Source organism: Physeter macrocephalus, chromosome 20 (assembly GCF_002837175.3).
Source record: "Physeter macrocephalus isolate SW-GA chromosome 20, ASM283717v5, whole genome shotgun sequence".
Classification (NCBI taxonomy): domain Eukaryota; kingdom Metazoa; phylum Chordata; class Mammalia; order Artiodactyla; family Physeteridae; genus Physeter; species Physeter macrocephalus.
The window spans coordinates 87418764-87441877 of record NC_041233.1 but is presented as its reverse complement, the minus strand read 5'-3'; the positions used below and the strand labels follow the sequence as shown (position 1 = coordinate 87441877).

At 37.8% G+C, this 23114-nt stretch overlaps 1 protein-coding gene across 1 annotated transcript in view; it reads right to left on the bottom strand.

Moving 5' to 3' along the window:
• Positions 1-23114, bottom strand: part of KAT6A (lysine acetyltransferase 6A) — a 110808-nt gene that overhangs the window by 8049 nt on the left and 79645 nt on the right. The window contains exons 9-15 of the mRNA XM_055080816.1: positions 19783-19898; positions 9238-9379; positions 7589-7750; positions 6482-6575; positions 3857-4088; positions 2916-3159; positions 893-1510 (exon numbers count right to left, since the gene is read on the bottom strand). Coding sequence (XP_054936791.1) covers positions 893-1510; positions 2916-3159; positions 3857-4088; positions 6482-6575; positions 7589-7750; positions 9238-9379; positions 19783-19898 — 1608 coding nt within the window. The remainder of the gene's footprint in view (positions 1-892; positions 1511-2915; positions 3160-3856; positions 4089-6481; positions 6576-7588; positions 7751-9237; positions 9380-19782; positions 19899-23114) is intronic.

Below are 23114 nucleotides of genomic sequence, written 5' to 3'. Positions count from 1 at the left end.
TCTAAAACTGTTCTAAAATGGAAAGCTCATTCTTTAATAAACAGCCCTATCTTCTTTTTTTTTAAGCTTCTGCTAAGGAAAAGAATGATTTTATTGCTCTGATGAAAGCTGTCACCTTACTAGCACAGAATGGCTCATCCAGGGAGCTGACACACTTCAGTCTGGCTGGTCTGCAGCAATGTTTAAAGTTTACTCCATAGCCTGTGAGATTTCTGGTATACAGATTAACAGAATTCATTATCATCACATAGCGTTTACTAACGATCTGGCTATCATTCAACCTTTGCAAGATGATGAAATATAGTTTACAAAATATTTTTAAAAACAAAGTTAAGTCAAACCACTGGAGGGTTAGAGAGGAGAGCGAGAAGAGAGGACAGAGGACAGGGGAGACAGTACCACCTGGGGTGAGAAGAATGGCTTCACTCCGAGCATCGCAACACAGGGCACCGTTACGCCCACTTTCCATCGAACTGTTTAGTGGGGTTTCCTCTCCTTTTCTAATAGAAACATTTCTAATCTGTACGTTTTGTTTGTGTTTGGCCACACTACGTGGCATATGGGATCTTATTTCCCCAACCACGGATCAAACCCGTGCCCCCTGCGGTGCAAGTGCAGCGTCTTCACCACTGGACCACCAGGGAAGTCCCTGTACGTTTTTTTAAAAATCCCTGAAAAGTCATACTTTGAAATCAAACCAGCAAGCTGAAAACAGTCTGTCAGCCCTTAAATAAGTTTATGACTTCTAAGTGAACTCCCATGAACCAAAGAAGTCATGTGCACATTTCAAATGTTCACTGGGAACATCATACGCTACAACATACTGAGGCTTGAAGCTGAAAGGCTAACACACTATGGATTAACTCCAGGTCAGCACAGAGACGGGCCCCACCTTCCGCTTCAGCGTGGGCTTGGTGAGGACCGGGGGCGAGCTGGACCGCGGGCTCTCGGGCTCCCCCTCCTCCTCACTGCTCTCGCTGCAGCCCCGCAGGAGGGCCCTGTCCCCATCGCTGTAGCGACCTTCACTGTAGCGACGGGGCAGCCTGTCGTGGCTTTCTGGCAGCCCACACTTCAGAGGCTCGGGGCTTTTCTTGAGCGGTCCTCGCCAGAGCTCAAGCCCCTCACTCGGTCTTCTTTTGGGACCGTCTGGCTTCCCGTCCTGGCTCGGCTGCTCCTGCGAGGCTGCCGACTGCTCCTGGCTTTCCGTGTACTGTTCTTGGCAGGTTTCTGATTTTTCCTCACAGTCTCCATACTGCTCCGGAGGAGCTGATGTTTCCTCCAAAAGCAGTTTCGAATCCTCGTCACCAAAGCACTCCTGGGCTTTTCTGTTCTTCCTCCTCCAGCGGCCTCTCCGAGACGGCTGATTATTGGCAGGAAGACTGTCACGGGGAAGGACCTGTTTGTTCAAACGCGTAGAACTGGCTGGTGCTGGAACTTCTGGTTTCTTTTCACTTTCTACTGAAGAATAAGAATCTTGTTCTTTGCTCTCACGAGATGCAGACTTCCCCACCTGATTTTAGAAAATAAAACCATGCTGGTTAATTTTCAGTCTTATTTGGTTATATCTCCTATTCTGACCTTTTAAATACTGAGATAAAAAAAGAAAACAGAGCTTTAAAGACAAAGTTATTAATTATTTAATGGCTAACATAAATATCTCTTATGTGTTAGGCACTGTTTTAAATGCTATATGGGTATAAGTCACACCAATTACATGAAGTATTATTATCATTATATCCCCATTTTACAAATGACGTAATTGAGGCACAAAAAATATAAGTAACTTGCCCCAGGTCATGCAATGGCAAATGAAGAAGCTGGGATATAAACCCAGACAGTCTGACCCAAGAGTCAGTGCTGTTAACTGCTATACAATACCATATTCAATAAACAAAGTGAATATTATTATTCTTATAATCTAGTAAATGTTAAATGAGATAGTTTATGAAATTTCTCAGAAACAGAAATTTATAAACAGAGGAGACAGACTCTGGGGCATCGGCAAGAGAAAGAGGATGCTCAAAAAATGAAAGAAAATGTCTGTAATTATTTTGACTTATTTTATTCTGAATATTTTATTTTATTTTGAAAATTACACTAACCAGGGGCATGAAACTTTATGTTTATCAAAGGAGGACACAGATTTTTTTTTTTTTTTTTTTTTTGTGGTATGCGGGCCTCCCCCTGCTGTGGCCTCTCCCGTTGCGGAGCACAGGCTCCGGACGCGCAGGCCCAGCGGCCATGGCTCACGGGCCCAGCCGCTCCGCGGCACGTGGGATCCTCCCGGACCGGGGCACGAACCCGGTTCCCCTGCATCAGCAGGCGGACGTGCAACCACTGCGCCACCAGGGAAGCCCCAAGGACACAGATTTTTAAAGGATGAAAAGCACTGCTTTAAAAAAGAAGAACAGAGACAAGTACACATCACATGAAGAAAAATATTGAAAATGATGTAATGTAGTACAGTCCCTCATTAACCCTTTAATGGCTAGAGACACTGAACTGTTTGGTGCTCTATTAGAAAACATGCATCTGTTTATTTCCTTAATGTTTTAAGGAAAATGTATCTTCATTTTATTTTAAACAATGGTCAGATTTAGATTCAATTCAGATTCCTCAATTCCTATATAGCTTCAAATTTAGCTGCTTATTGGCACTGTGATAAGAAATATTTACTCATAAGTAACATATTATAACAAATTTGAAGGTTTCCTAATGATACAAGGCTTAAAAATATAGAAAGAAGTAAACAAAACCCAATCTTCCTGAAATTTCTAACACGGAAATAAATTCAGAAATTCTAATGTGAATTTATGGTGTTGGTTTAAGATATCATTATAGGTACATCACAAGCACTCATGAAAACCAAAATATGCTCTTCTATCATCAACAACAGGGACCATTCGTGCCCTTACACTCGGCTCTAATTCTCCTTCCTGGCTCTGAGGCTCTTCCTGTTCTCCTTCCTCCTCCTCTTCCTCCTCTTCCTCCTCCTCTTCCTCCTCCTCCTCCTCCTCCTCCTCCTCCGAGACGACAGAATTGGAGACTATGACAGGAGTCCAGCGCAAACACTCTGGATCTACATCCACGGGCCGCAGATTCAGCTGAAGCTTTGCCATGTGATCTTGGATAAGTTTTTCCCGGCGGATAATCACAAATCTGAAACCAGAGAAAAGTTTATAGCAATCAACGATGCACAAGGAGTACCAAACAATGAATATGGAGCTACACCCTCAGAAAGCCCTGGAGATAAATGCTTCACAAAAAGCCTGCCTGGGAAGACACCAGCACTGAGATGGCTCAGAATATGAACTGGACAAAGACTTCACACTCAACTACAGCGAGGGATGAGGTTGTTTCAGCCACTTCCCATTCTCACACTTCCCACCTCTGAAACTTCTGCTACTCTCCTGTACTCTATCTTTTACTCTCCGTCTTTCTAGCCCAAATGCCTCCTTTCTTTGTGACCTTTTCTCAACCACACTAGAAAAGGGTAAGCTGTCTTTCCTTTGACCTGTATTTCTTTTGTCCCATTTGTATGGAAATTAATCAAGGGTGTATTTTATTTGACAACTATTTCTACAGTTGTTACTTCTTGTATTGTGAAGGAGCTCCCAATAAATAAAATAAAAGATTCAGTAGCTTAGGTCCAAAAGTTAGAAGGAAGACCAGAAAAAAAGTTTAAAAAAAAAATACGGTCAATAGTATAAAATATAGAAAGGAAAATGATGTCTCAGTATCACCAAGTACACCATTTGTATTAGTTTATGTCCTTTAATTGATAATTTGGCTGTCCGATCCAAAACCTTCTACCTAATTATCTTTCAAAGGTTATACAAAGGGATGTGATACTCACTGGTCACTCCGGAAGTCCAGCATTCGCAGGTGGTGGAGTGTGGAAGTAATGTCTTGAGGGCAGATTCCAGTCAACTTACTTAACTTCTTAATGCTGATTTGCTTGTCGTTTTGGTGATAAAGGCACTCCAATATTACACTTTTCCAATAAGCCATGTAGGAAAGACGACCTAGATCGGATAACGGTTTCTCTGGAGACCCTGCTTGGCCTTCACGCTTTGATAACAAATAACCTAAAGAAACCCCCAAATCACAAATATGTCAGAGAGCCTAAAAGAGGGCAGTTTACAAAAATAACAAGCCCCTCTTCCACAATCAATCCAAGTATCATAGGCTATAATTTCAAAGGTAAATTCCTTCAAGAAAAAGAACAAAATTACAAACTCACTTGAAAACAAATTTGCAGGAAGATTAACACAATTTGTATACACCAAACATTAAGTTAGTATTACTTTGTCTATAGTTAATATAAATCACACTGTTAGAATATTCAAACTGTTAAAAATCAGGACTTCACATGAATAGGCAAGAATACTTTTTATTCAATGTACAAGGAGGGGAAACCACCCTTGCATGTTTTATTTCGACCGCTAGATGGCAACAGATCTACACGAATTGCACAATACAAAAGAATGCCTTTAGTTTTTACATAACCCTATCTATGAAGATTGCAGTTCTTCTGCGAGTGATTTAGATGACGATTTCTCACTTCAACCAAAGCTCTCCCTCACAATTATCTATCACCCTAATTCCTGGTGAGCAAGAATGTCACTGTGCGAGTGTCACTGTGCATGGCGGTATTACTTTATTCCCTTGTCCAGTGCATGAGTCTCAAGAACAGGAAAAGAAAGGCATAAATTCTAAGGGAAATCAGTCTAAGAATGGTAATGTGGGAAAATACATTACATTAAAATAATGTTTTAAAAAAACCAAATACTGTAATCATACAATTATTTGTATATCTCAAAAAAATGACTAATAAATGCATAATAAAATATTTTCCCCTAACTTTGCTACTTAATGGCATACATGTCCAATCATGAGTCCTATTTCAAAACAATATACTGATATTAAAGGAAATTATCTGAGTTTTACCCTCTACTATTAATCGGAAAAAAAACCACCAAGAAAATGTAAAAAATAACCAATGGCACATATTTCCAATAAAATATAGTCAGGAGTACAGTCTAAGACCAAGAAGAATAAGCTTCATTGGTCTGCATGAGAATTAATACTAGTGATGTAATCATCTGGTATTTAGAAGAATTTCCTGTATCAAAATCCTTAGTTTAGGGCTTCCCTGGTGGCGCAGTGGTTGAGAGTCCGCCTGCCGATGCAGGGGACACGGGTTCGTGCCCCGGTCCGGGAAGATCCCATGTGCCGCGGAGCGGCTGGGCCCGTGAGCCATGGCCACTGAGCCTGCGCGTCCGGAGCCTGTGCTCCGCAACGGGAGAGGCCACAGCAGTGAGAGGCCCGCGTACCGCAAAAAAATAAAAAAAAATAAAAAAAATCCTTAGTTTAACCATTACTTCTGAATGTATTCCTTTAAATATTATTTTTAGCAATTATCTGAGGGAAAATATGCCCTTAAATACCACTATTTTATAATCAATATAAAATTTACCTCAAACATACATTTATTTTCTAAGCAAGATTATCAATGTATAAAACAAAATGCAGGGCTTCCCTGGTGGCACAGTGGTTAAGAATCCGCCTGCCAATGCAGGGGACACAGGTTTGAGCCCTGGTCCAGGAAGATCCCGCATGCCGTACAGCAACTAAGCCCATGCGCCACAACTACTGAGCCTGCGCTCTAGAGCCCGTGAGCCACAACTACTGAGCCCGTGTGCCACAACTACTGAAGCCCACGCGCCTAGAGCCCATGCCCCGCAACAAGAAAAGCCACCCGCAATGAGAAGCCTGCGCACCACAACAAAGGGTAGCCCCCGCTCACCGCAACTAGGAGAAAGCCTGCACGCACCAACGAAGACCCAACACAGCCAAAAATAAATAAATATATTTATTTTAAAAAAACAACAACAACAAATTGCAAGTTCCGCAATAGCCTTTTTTTAGAACTGTTAGCTTTCAATTTTAACTCAAATTAAATTTTTTACTGTATCATTTACTTCTAAAATTTTTAAAGGTGTATAGCATATTTTTAACCACTAGGTAGAGCCTGTAACTAAAAAAACGATGCACACACACATTTTCTCAGATAACTGGGTAATAAAAAGAGGGCAGGTGCTGCACTTCTTTATTAGTACTAATTTAAGTAGTTCTACAGTGTTTTTAATATTGTTGTGAGATAGAATTAACTGCATAAAACAGAACTAAGTTCTGTTGTAAATTAATAGCTGCAAATTAAAACTATTTGCTATAGATCACACAGAAGCTCATATCCAATATTAGCTATTTTTGAAATATTCACATGCAACCAAAAGAAAAAAATGTTCATGGCATTAGGCTTTAAAGTTCCACTCAGCAGTATGACAAAAGATACAAGCAACCAAGAAATCATCTGCAAATCTTTAAAAATACACACACACACACACACACACACACACACACACACACAGAGTCCACAGGAAGAGACAATGAGCAATTATGTTACTATAATCCTTACTGAAATCGATGAGAAACCTGCCATAGCCCTTGCGTTGGTACTGGGGAAGAATCATTATACAGGAAACGTTGTACTTCTGTTGGCAGTGCTTTTCCTGGTGGAGAAAACAAAAGCCAAGTTTTTGGCTGGTAAGACTAAACACTGATGCTAATTTTTAAGAAACAAAGACTAATAGTCAAAACCACAGCCCTGGTCCTCTGGGAGTAGCAATGCACGTCAAGAAAAAAAACACCCCTCTGGGAGGAGAAAGGACACGGTTAAGTCACTGCCATTACCCACAAAGCAACCATACCAGGAGAATAAAAATATAAAATGAAATGACGCCACCCAACACCATGTGCAACTCAAAAACAGTATATCAATGCCTGAGGTGAGCAGAGGAATCGGAGCCCCAACGGATCTGCAAAGCTACAAATGGTGTGTCAGTGTGGCACCCTAGAAGTGGGACGATTCATCACTAAAGTTTCTTTTATTTCCCTTTTTGGTGCTACATAGGGTGGGTATAAATACACTTTTATAAATCAAGTGATATATTTTAAATTATATTTAACTATTGAAACAGCGTAATAACAGAACTAGGACTTTTCACTTAACTATCTTTATACACTTAGATGTTACCATGGGCTTGCTTAAATGAAAGTACATCTTTCACATTGTTTGACTACAAAAGAAACTCTTTTTTCTCCCCAAGAGAATGAAAAAATTGGAGAGAAAATACCCTTTAATAAAAATGGCTTCCTAAAAATTCTTACTTCTATGCCTAAAATGCAAATTAGGAAGAGATTTAAAATGAGAAAGAACTCAGAGAGGTAATGACTGTTTATTTCACGAGTTCCATCTATCATCACCATGGGAGAAGAAGTCATAGTAAAGCTTTCCCTCTGGGTAAGCAGCAGTTTATGTTCCCAGCAGAGTACAGTCTGTTGAACATTACTAGGCACCTGCTGGTACCAGGTAAGTTTCTCAATGTTCCTTCTGTTTCCCTTTCCAGAAAACTAAATGGCACCCAGAGGTTCTGCATCCTGTAGTGTCTCCTAGTGAGAACCAGCAAAGATTGTTTCAGATTTCCATACAAATTTTTAAAAAAATTTAAGCTGATATACTTACTTTAGAAAAATAGCCAACAAGGTGGCAGCCCTTGACATCATTCTGGGTTAGTACATAAAAAAGAAATGGCTCCACGTCATAATAGAGTGTTTTGTGGTCAAGAAACAATTTTGCCAAGAGACACAGGTTCTGACAATAAATGGTACTCACATTCCCATCAACCTAGAGGAAAAAAATAGACAAAATGGTCAGCAGGGTGTCTCTTTAGTTCTAGAATAACACACATCACAAACAAGCACCTGTGAGTACCCACAGTCCAGCCTAAGAGGAGCTGGCAGCTATTAGAACAAAATGGACCTGGAAGCTGTCCCTTGAAACGGCAGAGTACAGTGCCTGCTATTTAAAGACAACTAAATATATAAAACACTGCACTTCAACAAAGCATGAAAAGTCTAGACAAGGAGGTGATGGCCAGTTTTAAAAACAGCACTTTTTGCTTTTATAACAAGATTGACTACAGGAATCCTTCAGATGGCAAGCTGATCTGATGTATTTTTTAAAGTATTTAATTCAACAAAAGATCTAAATGCAACCTCTCTTCTAAAATACATATAAGTAAAGCAAGGTAAAACTATAATCTGTGCCAGCAGCTAGAAGCAATGTAATCTGACTGCCATGATGAGATTTCCCCCAAATAAAGCTACTCAAGGGATTATTATCTATTGTCAGAAGCACCAAGCAGGTTCCCTAGACAGCAACCTGGCAAGTGAGGTATTTCTTGGACTCCGGTTGGCCAAGATCAGGAGGACTAGGCTATATGCTCCCAATACCCCTGTAATTCTTGGCATTGCTGGAGCCAGCTCTTTTATGAAAATGCCAACGATTGCCTACATCAGACCCAAAGACATTGACATTTCAAGACTGCAATTTCTTTAGCAATTTAAGTAATTTATTGTACACCACACCCTTTCCCTCCCCACGAGGTCAAGAGCTCCTCTATTCCTCACTAAAATAAAGGCTTTGGGAAGATGAAGAAAGTGAGGGATGGAATAGTTCCTGACAATCTGAAATTCTTTCATCATAGTAATTAACAGAACTGAGCACATGGCAGGCACTCAATTAATACTTGGCAATTAAACCACAGAACTGAGATCAAGAAATTAAAAACCACTACTAACAACACAGAATCACAGATGTAGCATAAGTCATACAACCATGATGCAGTCAGGAAATATATTAAGATTTATTCAATATACAGCTATTACACATACCTCTACACAATATTCCTTTAAATAGAGCAGTAGAAATCTTTTCATTTAAGGGTCGTATTTCATAGATTCTAAGACACAATCTTAACACATCTAAACATAAGTAAAATCTGTTGACATTTAATAATCAAATGGAGTTTGATCATAATTAGCAGTACCTTTACCTTCTCAGTGGTACATAAAATAAGATATATTACAACTGATGTCTTTGATTCAATGAAATACAGAATAGTTTATTCAGAGATCAAGGTTGTGAACTTGGTACCACTTGGATTGGCCTAATTCTGCTTCTCCCTCACACAGCTGAATTACTGACTCAATAGTGACCGAACAACAGTAAAATAACATTTCCAAAAAAAAATCAAGTTGTGCAACTAAAGTACAGGTGGCACTGTATTTGAAATGGGTAGGAAGACAACTACTAAACATCTTCTACTTTACCTCAAAGACAGAAATGTTATTCTTTCTATAAATCTCATTAGCAGGAGGATGGAACCAACCACATTTCTTCATGTGCTGCTGTAGAATAGTTCTACTTTTCATATATTTTAGACAGAATTCACAGAGATACAACTTAGGCAGCCTGTAAAAAATAATTACACAAATAAGAGGGATTTATATTTTATAAGACTTTAAACTTTCATCACTATTCTTTTTTGATTCTCATTACTACCCAGGTAAAAAGGTAAAGAATGTATCGTTATCCCCATTAATCAAATGAAAAAGAGGAAAAACAAAAACTAAAGATAAAACTAAGTTGAATAACAGGATCCAACTAATTAACAGCAAGAAGGCAGGGGTGAGAATCAATTCACCCAATTCAGTGCTCTTCCTATTAGACTAATACTTTGCAGTCTTTTTAAGTTACCCACGGGACAGACATGAAAATCTCACCTTCTCACCTTCTCTACTCCTTCATAATCTCAAGTAAAAAGTAAAGTCTACATTGAGAACATACCAATAAGTGAAGAAGATTTTGTTACACTATATATTCTTTCTTCCTTTATTTGATCATCCACTCATTAATTTCAGAAAATGAACATTTATTGAATACTATCAGGCCCCTGTGCTAGGTATACTAGGTACACAGAGTGCTGAGTAAGACGGACATATAGCAGGTATTATAAAAGCAGATTTTGTATATCTTTTTAAGTATAAAATTATAATATGTTTTTTCCAAGTTAGGACATACTACACTACCTCCTTCCTTCCACCCCTGAAATTCTGGCTTCCTCTCTAGTTAAATATCACATTAAATCCTGCAACTCAAAAGTCTATTTTCAAGGTGAAATAAAATTTCAATTTATTCATTCACATGTTCTCTGTTATAGTCATATCATTTATACTTATTCAACAGTCTTGCTATTTTAGCCATAATTTAACAGGATTTCTTCCTTATAATGTCCCTTTTATGAGAAGCTAGGCAACAAAGTGATGAGATCAGTTCATAAAGTAACAGAAGGAACATAACCTAAACTAAAACCCAGTGGCTTTTATATGTATTTTAGTCTGAATTCAGAAGACCCCCGATGGCTCTCTATTATAAAATATACACCCCATGTATCCTCAACACAGAGGCTTCCCTGCATCCTGAACTGTGTCCAAAACTGGTAAGCACGCCTTGGTAAGCTAAGATCTGATCCTACACTGAAAACTGCATATGTGAAAATACTGGATGATATGACAAAAAATATAATCCAAATAAAATACGGTATCTTCCCTCATATAAATAAGTACTGAGGCTGAAGGAAATTTTAAAAAAAACAAAAAACCTCATTAATTTAGTTGCCATCAGTTTAGATAGCTATGCTTTAAAAAGATTAATCTGAAATTAAAGAAAAAGTAGATTAATGTACAAAAATGTTTGCTTTGTTAACGTGTGACGACTATATTTTTTCAAGTTCTACTTTAGAAGCAGCTTTTGAAGCATATTTATGTGAAAACATCTAACATTCAGCTAAAGCCTTTCCCAGGTGTATTATGAAACACTAGTTCTGTATACACTTAAGTGTTTCATGCTCAAGTAAAGTGGGAAAAGGCATGTGATTAATTTTTTCTTCTCCCTTGGGGATTCACAATGTGTATTAATTTCTCCTCTACAATCCCACACCTTATTTTTAAAACTGCCATTCAGCACACTAAAAGCTTCCATGGAACTGGTATATGTGGTATATATGTGGTATATAATATTTCTAAATGTCTACAATATGTAACACAAAAATAATATCTAATATTAGTCAAACTCAAACAACCCGAAATTATATCATTAGTACAAAAATAAGCCATTCCAAAATAAAGTACTGAGTGAAACAAATAATGACTGACATTACAAATAAAAGAAGCAAGAGCCAAGAGCATAGAAAAGAAAGGCTTCCTAGGCCACTCTGCTTATTTCCTTTGCATGCTGCCTCAAACTACTCAGAGAAGGAACGACAGCAGGATAAATAGCTTTCCTTCTTTACCACCAGAACTAAAAAAACCTCAAAATGAAATGGCCCAGTTGTATACTTCATCATCTAATGTGGGCACTAAATGTATTAACTGAGTCTCAAAGATGACCCACAACTGCCAGCCTGTCTTCCTGAATATCTTGGATTTTGAACAATTTCTTCTTCAAAGGAAGGTGGAAGAATGAGGTTCTCCCTATAAATGTACTTAATGGCATCCTCTTCCCTGCAACTACTCTACTACTTACCTATTCTTCACCTGTTCTAAATTCTCAATGAGCTATATCTAGAACAGACAAAAACTCTTTGAAAAGATGCATGAACCTCAATGTTCATAGCAGCACTATTTACAATAGCCCAGACATGCAAGCAACCCAAGTGCACATCAACAGAAGATGTGGTACATATACATATACACCCATATACATACAATGGAATCTTACTACTCAGCCATGAAGAAGGATGAACTATTGTCATCTGCAGCAACATGCACGGACCTAGAGAATATCATACTAAGTGAAGTCAGACAGGGAAAGACAAATATTTTATGGTATCACTTATATGTGGAGTCTAAAAACGAATACCAATGAATCTACATACAAAACAGAAACAGATTCACAATCACAGAAAACAAAGTTATGGTTACCGAAGGGGAAAGGGAGGGCAGAAGGGATAAATTAGGAGTATGGGATTAACAGATATAAACTATACATAAAATAGATAAGCAACAAGAATCTACTGTGTAGCACAGGGAACTATATTCATTATCTTGCAATAACCTATTGATATAATGGAAAATAATCTAATATATATCAAATTATTTATAATATATATAAATATATATAACAGAATCACTTTGCTGTACACCTGAAACTAATACAATATTATAAATCAACTATACTTTAATAAAATAAATAAATAAATTCTCAACGACCAATTTTAACTTGTTGCAACATGAAGATATAGAAGAATCCTTGAGTATAGGTTCAGTGTGACAGCTAAATATTACAAATAAATATTTCCTACAAATGTGAATCTAAAAAACCTAAACAAAATTCTGAGCTTTTTGAAATAAGAAAGTAAGAGAGAGTGATGGAGGGAGGGAGGGAGGGAGGGAGGGAAGGAGGGAGGGAGGGAAGAGAAGAGAGGGGGAGGGGGAAGGGAAGGGGGGAGAGGAGGGAGGGGAAGGGAAGAGAGAAAGAACCAGTGACCTTTCCAGGTTACAATAATGACAAATGCCAACTTCAAGCTGTTTACTTGGAATAGCAAGATGTATGGCATTTTATTGATTACTTTTTTAAAAACTTCACTGGGCCTTATTATACGAAAACTAATAAAACAGAAGCAAGCATAATATGATCTAGTTTATTCTAAATCAGTTCCTGCTGAAAACATTTTTAAAGCCTCCTACTTATTTTTCTTTCTTTTTTTTTATTGAGGTATGGCTGATGTACAATAAGTCCCAGGTGTGCAACATAGTGATTCACAATTTTTAAAAGTTATACTCCATTTATAGTTATTATTAAAATATTGGCTATGTTCCCTGTGCTGTACAATATGTCATTTTAGCTTATTTATTTTATACATAGTAGTTTGCACCTCTTCATCTGCACCACTATCTTGCCCCTCCCCCTTCCTTCTCCCCACTGGTAACCACTAGTTTGTTCCCTGTGTCTGTGTCTATTTCTTTTTTGTTACATCCACTAGTTTATTTTTTAGATTCCACACATAAGTGATATCATATAGTATTTTTCTTTGTCTGACTTATTTACTAAGCATAATACCCTCCAAGTCCATCCATGTTGCTGCAAATGGCATTATTTCATTCCTTTTTATGGCTGAGTGGTATTCCTTTGTCATATGTACATATATACATATACACACACACATACATAGATAAAGAAGATGTTATACATACATAACATCTTTATCCATTCATTTGTTGATGAACACTTAGGTTGCTTCTGTGTCTTCGCTATTGTAAACAATGCTGCTATGAACAATGAGATGCATATATCTTTTCACTTTAATCTTTTTGTTTTCTTTGGATATATACCCAGAAGTGGAATTGTTGGATCATATGGTAGTTCTATTTTTAGTTTTTTGAGGAACCTCCATACTGTTCTGCACAGTAACTGCATCAATTTAAATTCCCACCAACAGTGTACAATGGTTCTCTATTCTCCATATCCTCGCCAACATTTGTTATTTGTAGATTTTTTGATGATAGCCATTCTGACAGGCATGAGGTAATATCTCATTGTGGTTTTAATTTGCATTTCTCTAATGATTAACAATGTTGAGCATCTTTTCACATGCCTGTTGGCCATCTGCATGTCTTCTTTGGAAAAATATCTATCCAGGTCTTCTGCCCATTTTTAAATCAGCTTGGTTTTGGGTTTTTTTTGTTTGTTTGATGTTGAGTTGTATGAGCTGTTTATATATTTTGGATATTAACTTCTTATTGGTCATATCATTTGCAAGTATTTTCTCCCATTCAGTAGGTTGTCTTTTCATTTTGTCAGTGATTTCCTTTGCTGGGCAAAAACTTTTAAGTTTAATTAGGTTGCATTTGTTTATTTTTTCTTTTGCTTCCTTTGCTTTAGGAGACAGATCCCCCAAAAAACTGCTGTGATTTATGTCAAAGAGTGTTCCACCTATATTTTCTTCTAGAAGTTTTATGGTTTCAGGTCTTATCTTTAGGTCTTTAAACCATTTTGAGTTTATTTTTGTACCTGCTTTAAGAAAATTGTCTAGTTTCATTCTGTGGCATGTAGCTGTCCAGTCATCCCACCATTATTTACTGAAGAGACTGTCTTTTCCCCATTGTACATTCTTGCTTTGTCATAGATTGACCATAAGTGTGTGGGTTTATTTCTGGGCTTTCTATCCTGTTCCATTGATCTGTGCGTCTGTTTTTGTGCCAGTACCATACTGTTTTGATTACTGTAGCTTTGTAGTATAGTCTGAAGTCAGGGAGCGTGATGCCTCCAGCTCTGTTTTACTTTCTCAAGATTGTTTTAGTTATTCAGGATCTTTTGTGTTTCTACACAAATTTTAAAATTTTTGTTCTAGTTCTATGAAAAATGCCGTAGTAATCTGATAGGAACTGCACTGAATCGGTAGATTGCCTTGCATAATATGGTCATTTTTAACAATAATAATTCTTCTAATCCATGAACATAGTATATCTTTCCATCTGTGTCATCGTCAATTTCTTTCATCAATGTCTTAATAGTTTTCTGAGTACATGTCTTTTACCTCCTTAGGTAGGTTTATTCCTAGGTATTTTATTCTTTTTGATGCGACTGTAAATGGGACTGTTTCCTTAATTTCTCTTTCTGATAGTTCACTGTTAGTGTACAGAAATGCAACAAATTTCTGTATATTAATTTTGTATCCTGCAACTTTACCAAATTCATTGATGAGCTCTAGAAGTTTTTTGTGGCATCTTAGGTTTTTCTATGTATAGTATCATGTTATCTGCAAACAGCAACAGTTTTAATTCTTCCGTGGTGAGTGGGCACCCTTGTCTTGTTCCTGATCTGAAAGGAAATGCTTTTGGCTTTCCATAACTGAGTATGAAATTAGCTGTGGACTTATCATATATGGCCTTTATTATGTTGAGGTATGTTCCCCCTATGCCCACTTTCTGGAAAGTTTTTATCATAAATGGATGTTGAATTTTGTCAAAAGCTTTTTCTGCATCTACTGAGATGATTATATCGTTTTTCTTCTTCAATTTGCTAATGTGGTATATATCACACCGACTGATTTGCAGATACTGAAAAATCCTGAATCCCTGGGATAAATCTCACTTGATTATTGCTTACGATCATTTTAATGTATTGTTGTATTTGGTTTACTAGTATTTTGTTGAAGATTTTTGTATCTATGTTCATCAGTGATATTGGCCTGTAATTTTCTTTTCTTGTGGTATTTTTATCTGGTTTTGGTATCAGGGTGATGCTGGCCTCATAAAATGAGTTCAGAAGCATTCTTTCCCCTGCAGTTTTTTGGAATAGTTTGAGAAGGACAGGTGTTAACTCTTCACTAAATGTTTGGTAGAATTCATCTATAAAGCCATCTGGTCTTGGGGTTTTGTTTATTGGGAGTTGTTTTATTACTGATTCAATTTCATTATTGGGAATTGGTCTGTTCATATCTTCTATTTCTTCCTGCTTCAGCCTTGGGAGACTGTAAATTTCTAGGAATTTTTCCATTTTTTCTAGGTTGTCCATTTGATTGGCATACAGTTGTCTGTCATAATCTCTTATGATCCTTTGTATTTTAAAAGCCTCTTACTTTATTAAAACCAAGCCTGCTGGGATGACACGGTTAGTCTAAAGGGAATAATCCAATAAAACTCCAGGGAAAAACAAAATATTTCTTCTAGTAATAGTACAAATGGCTGCAGTTCTCTCATTGAAAAGATATTATCATGTAGGTAAAACATTAGATCACATGAAATGAAATGCAGTTATTGAGATTATGAATACTCCCTGCCCTAAAGAATACTGCTGGGTGCTGCTTTCTGTCATCTTCCTGAGAGCACCTCGGTCTTGACTATCAAGTTGGTGTATGGTCACTGTGATTAGCTGCATCATGGGGTATAGCCCCCATACCTGACATTTATTTTAAAGTCACCCATTACATGGACACCACAGTCTATGAAGTCAGGACTGGGCTGCAGCTTATTGTTTCCCTTACTTCTAGGATGATGCAAATATTCTTCCTAGAAATTCCTACAATACCTTCTTGGCTTTTGAACATTGCCCAAGATAGTAGCAGTTTGTGTGACTTTTATTAACAGGTCAACTTGTAGTAAAATTTTAATACAATAAAAATTATATCAAATACTACTTAAGTCAAAGACTATGGTATAAGCCATCTAAGATCAATCTAGATATCAATGCTATATGGAGTAGTGAAGCACAGAGGTTAAAGGTTATGGCTATATGGTAAGAGAAAAGTGGGATTAAATTCTGGTTCTGCCACTTATCAACTGTATGGTCTTGAATATGTTTGCTGGGCCCTAGGCTGTAAAACAAAGAAAGCAATATCCACCTCACAGAACTATTCCAGAGATGTTTAGTCCAGTAGCAAGCTCAGTGAATGGTAACTATAGCTGTTATTATTTATAATTAATACTATGAATATTTTTATTCTCTTTCATCCATTTTACGTCATCATTTAATGGTCATTCAAGGACCTCAAGGATGCTGTTCTTTAGTAGCTGGGGCTGTACATAATCTACGCATCAAATCAAGGCATCAAATCAAGTCAGGAACAGGATCAAAGTGTAGAGCAAGGTTCCTAAGCTACTCAGTAATGTGGGAATCTGCCTTCTTAGGATCTTAATATGATCTTGCAGCAAAGAGGTCATTAAGAAGCTAGGCTCTAAGCAGCTCAGGAGTAGAGGCTATCCCACGATCACAGTTCCTCCTGCCTCTATAGCCCATCAATGTCATGTTTTTTGTTTTTGTTTTTTTTTGTTTTTTTTTTTTTTGTGGTACGTGGGCCTCTCACTGTTGTGGCCTCTCCCATTGCGGAGCACAGGCTCCGGACGCGGATGCGCAGGCCCAGCGGCCATGGCTCACGGGCCCAGCCGCTCCGCGGCATGTGGGATCCTCCCAGACCGGGGCGCGAACCCGGTTCCCCTGCATCGGCAGGCAGACGCGCAACCACTGCGCCACCAGGGAAGCCCCAATGTCATGTTTTTAAAGGCAGAGCAGGGCCCTCTATGGACCTGTCTTCCATGTGTGTGCATAACATGGCCCTGTTGCAGAAACCTAGGGTTAAAACTCTGGTTTCTATTTTTCAACATCTGAGACTTAATCATGATGCTCCAAATGAAGCAGCATTATTGCTTCCTTGCTGTTGTTTCATTTTGCTTTGTTTTTTTTTTAAGTCATGGATGCAGGATTACTTAACATACACTACGCACACAAACATCTGAATATTATGGGAGGCAATGCATAATACCACTTCCCAAAAGATTTTTCCTCCTGTGATCGTTTTTGTTTTTGCTCCAATTGTCCTATTTTGCATGCTTTAGGATTTGGAATTTTTTAAAAAGTGTTTAAAACCTTTAACAACAAGAAAATAATTTGAAGTAATTTAGCAGAGAATAATAGTCATTAACAAAGTAAAAATACAGGTTTATTATTTGGAAAACATAAGATCTCTAAACATTATAGTCAACTCAAGTTTAAAAGAACTCAGAAGTGAAACAACCCTAAACTCATCTTAAATAGATATATGTGGTTTTCTAACAATGTACTTAAAATTATGAATAGATAGAAAAAGATCATAATTATCGATACGAAAGAGCTTATTAAATTACAGAGTATTTTCTGATGCAAAATTCAGGGAACCCTCCACAATGGTGCATAAGGAAATGAATAGAAAATGTCTAAAATTCTACTTAAGAAAGTTGATGAATTTTACAGTTCTTACCCTATTGCTGCTTTCTATTACAATTCCTATTATACTTTTTTGGTTATTTATTTTTCTGCTGGCAATGTTTGTTCATTCTTTCACTGATAACTAATCCCCTCAAAGCTGATTAAGAAGTCACGTTCTAGTGACAACCTCATCAGAACAAAAAGCACATTTTTAATGAGGCTTAATATCTTAAAATCAACAACCTCATGGTTGGGTCCATTCTCATCTTCTCTCTATCTCCATTCCTTAGTAAATGGAGTTCCTCTCCTCCCCTTGAGGGGAAGAGAGAAGGTGCCTGTGGTTCCAATCTCTGCACTACAATCCCTGGAACAGGTGACACATGTGTTGAACAAGCTTTCTTTTCTAAGTGAAGCACTCTTGTGATTTGGACAGCTCACTTAAAAACGGCAATAATTTATTTTAAATTTATTTTAAATTACTATTACTTTAAATAACAATTTATTTATTAAAATAATTTATTTTAATAAAGGAATTAATTCCTCAACTTTGCTGTTCTTGATCATGCGATATCCTGGCTACCCAGAACTCCTGAGGAGGACATTGCACTGAATACCTGTGTTCTATAGGTAGTTGAGAAATTTCCTTCCCTCTTTTAACATATATACATAAAATAATATATAAATATAATTTAATCTTTTTAACAAACTCAGATTGTTGTTCTTCCATGAAATAAACAGAACGCTGCCTTAAAGATCTACCACAGAGTTTGGGGCTAACTGACCCTACAATAAATGGGTCTCAGTTTGCTGTGTTTCATGAGCTTTATGTTAGTTTCCTGGAGTTTTGCTTTCTCTCTCTCTCTCTCTTTTTCTTTTGGTCACTGAGGTCTAGGTCTGTAAGAACATTCTCATTCTTATTTTTCTATTTGTTAGACTTGGAAACCAGACAAGCAAGTTATTAAGTTACATGGAAAGAAAAAGTTTAAAAAAATACTGAGTTCTAGTTTTTTAACAAATTATACTGGCCTATTCCCAGCTTCTTAGAAATAACCCATATTAAAGAACTGTGTATACTATAAAGCACTAAATAAATCACTGTCAGTATAATTATTCTGGCTAACATTTTAGACAAACCATGTTACTAGATAGGTAAGAAGTTATATAATGAGTACTCTGAATACGTGTTTAACCCACAGAGCTCCGTAATTTATTACTCCTTACAACACTCTGCGAAATGGGAAACTGAGGCATTTGTAGTTTATGGATTAAAGAAAGAATTAATATGACTGCTGTACTTCAAATGGTAGGCCAGTATTTAATTTTTTGACCAAATGTTACTTTAACTCTTTTAATTTCAACCCTAAAAGAACAAAGTAATAATAACTGACCTTACTGGGCACTCACCATTTTGAGGTGATTTACATATTTCAACTCATTTAATGTTCACAATAAACCTCATGAAGTAAGAACTACTGTTATCTCTATTTTACGGATGAGGAAACTGAGGTACCAAGTAGCTGGGTAACTCCTAAGGTTACGTAGCTTATAAATGTCAGAGTTGAGTCATGAAACAAATCTGGCATGCTGCCTTACCCCAAAAAGCTGGTGACTGACCAGTTTTTATATCTAGAAATGCAAGCCATTTATTTGTAATATTTGTCCAATTATTCCTGGGAAAACAAATTATTTACTAAGTTTGTTAAATTATAAAAATTTAAATAAAAGGCTACTCAGTGAAACTTTATTTATAGCTAAAAATAAGAATCTCCCTTAAAAAAAAATTCTTAGTGTGAGGTACGAAGGCAAATTTCTCATAAACAATAAATGTTCCCCTTTCATTCTGACCATGTGTCGGGTTTCCAATCTTAAGTAACAGCTTTTGGACAGGTTACAGCAAAGAAAATCTAAAGCCAACTCAGATTACGTGGCTGCCAAAGTACCTGCTATTATAGACATTTAAAACCAACCAGTTTTTTCAAATGTAAAAACATGAACTGCATTACAGGGTCTCCAAGATCCCTTCTAGTGCTGAAGTTCTATGAATCTAAGAACAGAAGGTAAATGGTCATCCCTTCTAGTGCTGAAGTTCTATGAATCTAAGAACAGAAGGTAAATGGTCTCTTAAAACATACCTTGAGTATTCTTGAGGATATGGAGAAGAGTACCAGGTGTGGATTTCATACTTCCCAAACTCAATAACAGAGGGACAGCGGACTTGTGGATCAGGGGGACCGGTCACTCCAACTTTCTGTGCAGTGAGAAAATACATTAATTACATAAGTTAGCTAAATTAAATACACTGAGACAGATAACAAAACCAACAAAACAAAACAAAAAACCCATCTGAATCTAAGTGTCGCCTTCTCAGGATTCCACAGGAAAAGTTAAAAAGCCAGGAACAAGCTAATAAGTTTTGAAATAAGCTGTATTATTCTTTAAATAGAGCATCCAAATGAAGAATAAAAATGCTAATAAATCTCTTAGAACCAAATGCAGTTGGTGACATTGCAGTTTCCACATTTAATAATACTGTGGGGGCTTCCCTGGTGGCGCAGTGGTTGGGAGTCCGCCTGCCGATGCAGGGGACATGGGTTCGTGCCCTGGTCCAGGAGGATCCCACATGCCGTGGAGCAGCTGGGCCCGTGAGCCATGGCCGCTGAGCCTGCGTGTCCGGAGCCTGTGCTCCGCAGCGGGAGAGGCCACAACAGTGAGAGGCCCGCGTACCGCATAAAAAAACAAAAAACAAAAAAACAGAAGAACAAAACAAAACAAAAGAACACCTCACTCCTTAATCACTTAGTTGTTAAAGAGACCCTGCTGGCACTTGGGGATATAAAGTCAGGGGTGGGGAGGAGTGCTTGCTGCCCACTGGCCGAGATCACATGTATAGTGTCCCAAATGACAGCAATGGCAACGGCCTACTAAACATGTGAGCACGTACAGAAAGGAATCATCCTCCGGTTTGTGAAAATAGATATTAAGGAATATGACAAAACAAGTAAGAGTCTTCATTTTACACTGCCCCTAAAATTCCCTTCTTAGTGGCTTTTCATAGGTTTAACCAAAGAAAGTAATACTCTGTTAAACACATACTTTTATCCCTTTTTATCTATCTTCTGTTTATAATTAAAATAATTTCTATACCCCCATCCCTGCAATAACCAGAACTACACTATCTAAAAAAAGAATAACGTGTAAAGCGTTTAGGACTTCCACAGCAGCAGTTCAAATATAAGCCACTGCTTATGACTACAAGGATCAGGTTTTAACCCTTAAATTCAAGGGGAATTTGATGTGCCCTGCACCCAGTATAGCAAGATTCATATATGTATACATGTATATAGGCATACCTCGGATATACTGTGGATTCGGCTCCAGACCACAGCAACAAAATGAATATTGCAAGTCACACGAATTTTTTGGTCTCCCAGTGCATATAAAAGTTATTTACACTACACTCTAGTCTATTAAGTTTGCAATAGCATTATGTCTAAAAAAAACAATGGACATACCTTAAGTAAAAAATACTTTACTGCTAAAAAATGCTAACCATTATCTGAGCCTTCAGCAAGTCACCATAACAGATCATGAGAACAAATATAATAATAATGAAAAAGTCTGAAATATTGCAAAAATTACCAAAATGTGACAGAGGCACAAAGTGAACAAATGCTGCTGGAAAAGTGGTGCTGATACACCTGCTCAACTCAGAGCTGCCACAGCCTTCAATCTGTAGAAACCTAACTATCTGTGAAGCACAATAAAGTGAAGTGCAATAAAACAAGGTATGCCCCCGTGTGTGTTACGCATATAACACATAATACAGATGTATGTATATTTATTATGGATATTCTATAAACATTAACTGACTTGTTTTTAAAAAAGGAGCTAGAATTTAGCTTAATCAAACACGAGTATTAATAACTCTACAAACAAGCAACCAAAATTATCCTTCAACTTTATGCTTTAAAAACCACTGAGAGGGCTTCCCTGGTGGCGCAGTGGTTGAGAGTCCGCCTGCTGATGCAGGGGACGTGGGATCAATGCCCTGGTCCAGGAGGATCCCACATGCCGCGGAGCGGCTGGGCCCGTGAGCCATGGCCGCTGAGCCTGCGCATCCGGAGCCTGTGCTCCGCAGCGGGAGAGGCCACAGCAGTGAGAGGCCCGCGTACCGCAAAAAACAAAACAAACAAACAAAAACCACTGAGAGATTACTAAAGTCTCTTGTTGGAGCTCGTGACAAACACACACACACACACCCACACCCCTTCTAACAAAACTAAAAAAAAATCAGAGGTTTTTATTCACTTTTCATATAAATTCATTTAAGGAAGAAGCCTTTTCACCACAACTCATTTGAGAACTCTCTCTGGTCTTTCTAACCATTCCCTTTTATAAAAGGCCAAGGGACTTATCTCAGGTTTCATGCTGGAACACAGCCAGGTGAAACCTCACCTCTTCCTCAGACACCTCCAAACAAAAGACAAACATCTATTAGCTGGATAAACTGTGTTATGACACCAAGGAGTACTGAGGCTCTTCCAAAGGCAAAAATCAAAAAGAAAAACACAAGACAGGGTTAAAATAAGATTTTTTTCATTTCTGAAAACCAAAATAAAACTCTGCAAAAGGTTTTAAACACACTGTTCTTTAAACTACATTCCAGAATCATGTATTCTAATTCATAAAGTAGTATCTTTTAGCCTATCTTCACAGCTCAAAACAAGAATAGTAGTATAGAAAATATCAGAATAACCGATATCAGAAACCAAATCTAACTTCCTGAGCCAAGGATCAAACAGGAAGCACGAAAGGTGAGACTAGGCACCTGCTGCGGCACCGCCTGTTGTGTGAGAGCTTTCCCATCCGCTGCCGGGCGCTCCTCCAGGTGGATGCCCAACGCAAAAGTTGACACCCAGCCCCAGTACAACTGTCTGCACATCGCTGCCACTAGGAGAGTCTATGTAAAACCAGACTCAGAACAGACCTCCTCGGCCTTCGCAGCCTTCGCCTTCCTGCACTGTGAGATGCGCACAGCCACAGGGCTCCACGACCTCCAGCTCCCTTGGGAAAGAAGCCTCTGAGCCAGTGTGTTTCCCTTTACCAAGGTCTGGAAATTAACAAAGGCTCTGTGCAGTGAGGAAGTAACAGCTGCATCTACAACACTCACTAACCTAGTCCTTGCCAAATTCAAATTGTCAAATCTGAATTACAAGGTTATCTTTACGAAGTCATTTTATTTTTAAATTTCAGTCAAAATTTCATTAAACATGCAGCTTTCAAAGTAGCAGATATCTAATATAATCAAGGGCACAACATTTTTTTAAACTTTTAACTTAGGTTCCGCCACTTTGTGCCCTCCTTCTCATTTGAAGAATACGCCAAAATCTTCAAAACATAACATATATTCTGGGCCAGAATGGACTTTTTAATCTAAGAAAGTAAGGGGGGGCACTAAATGCAC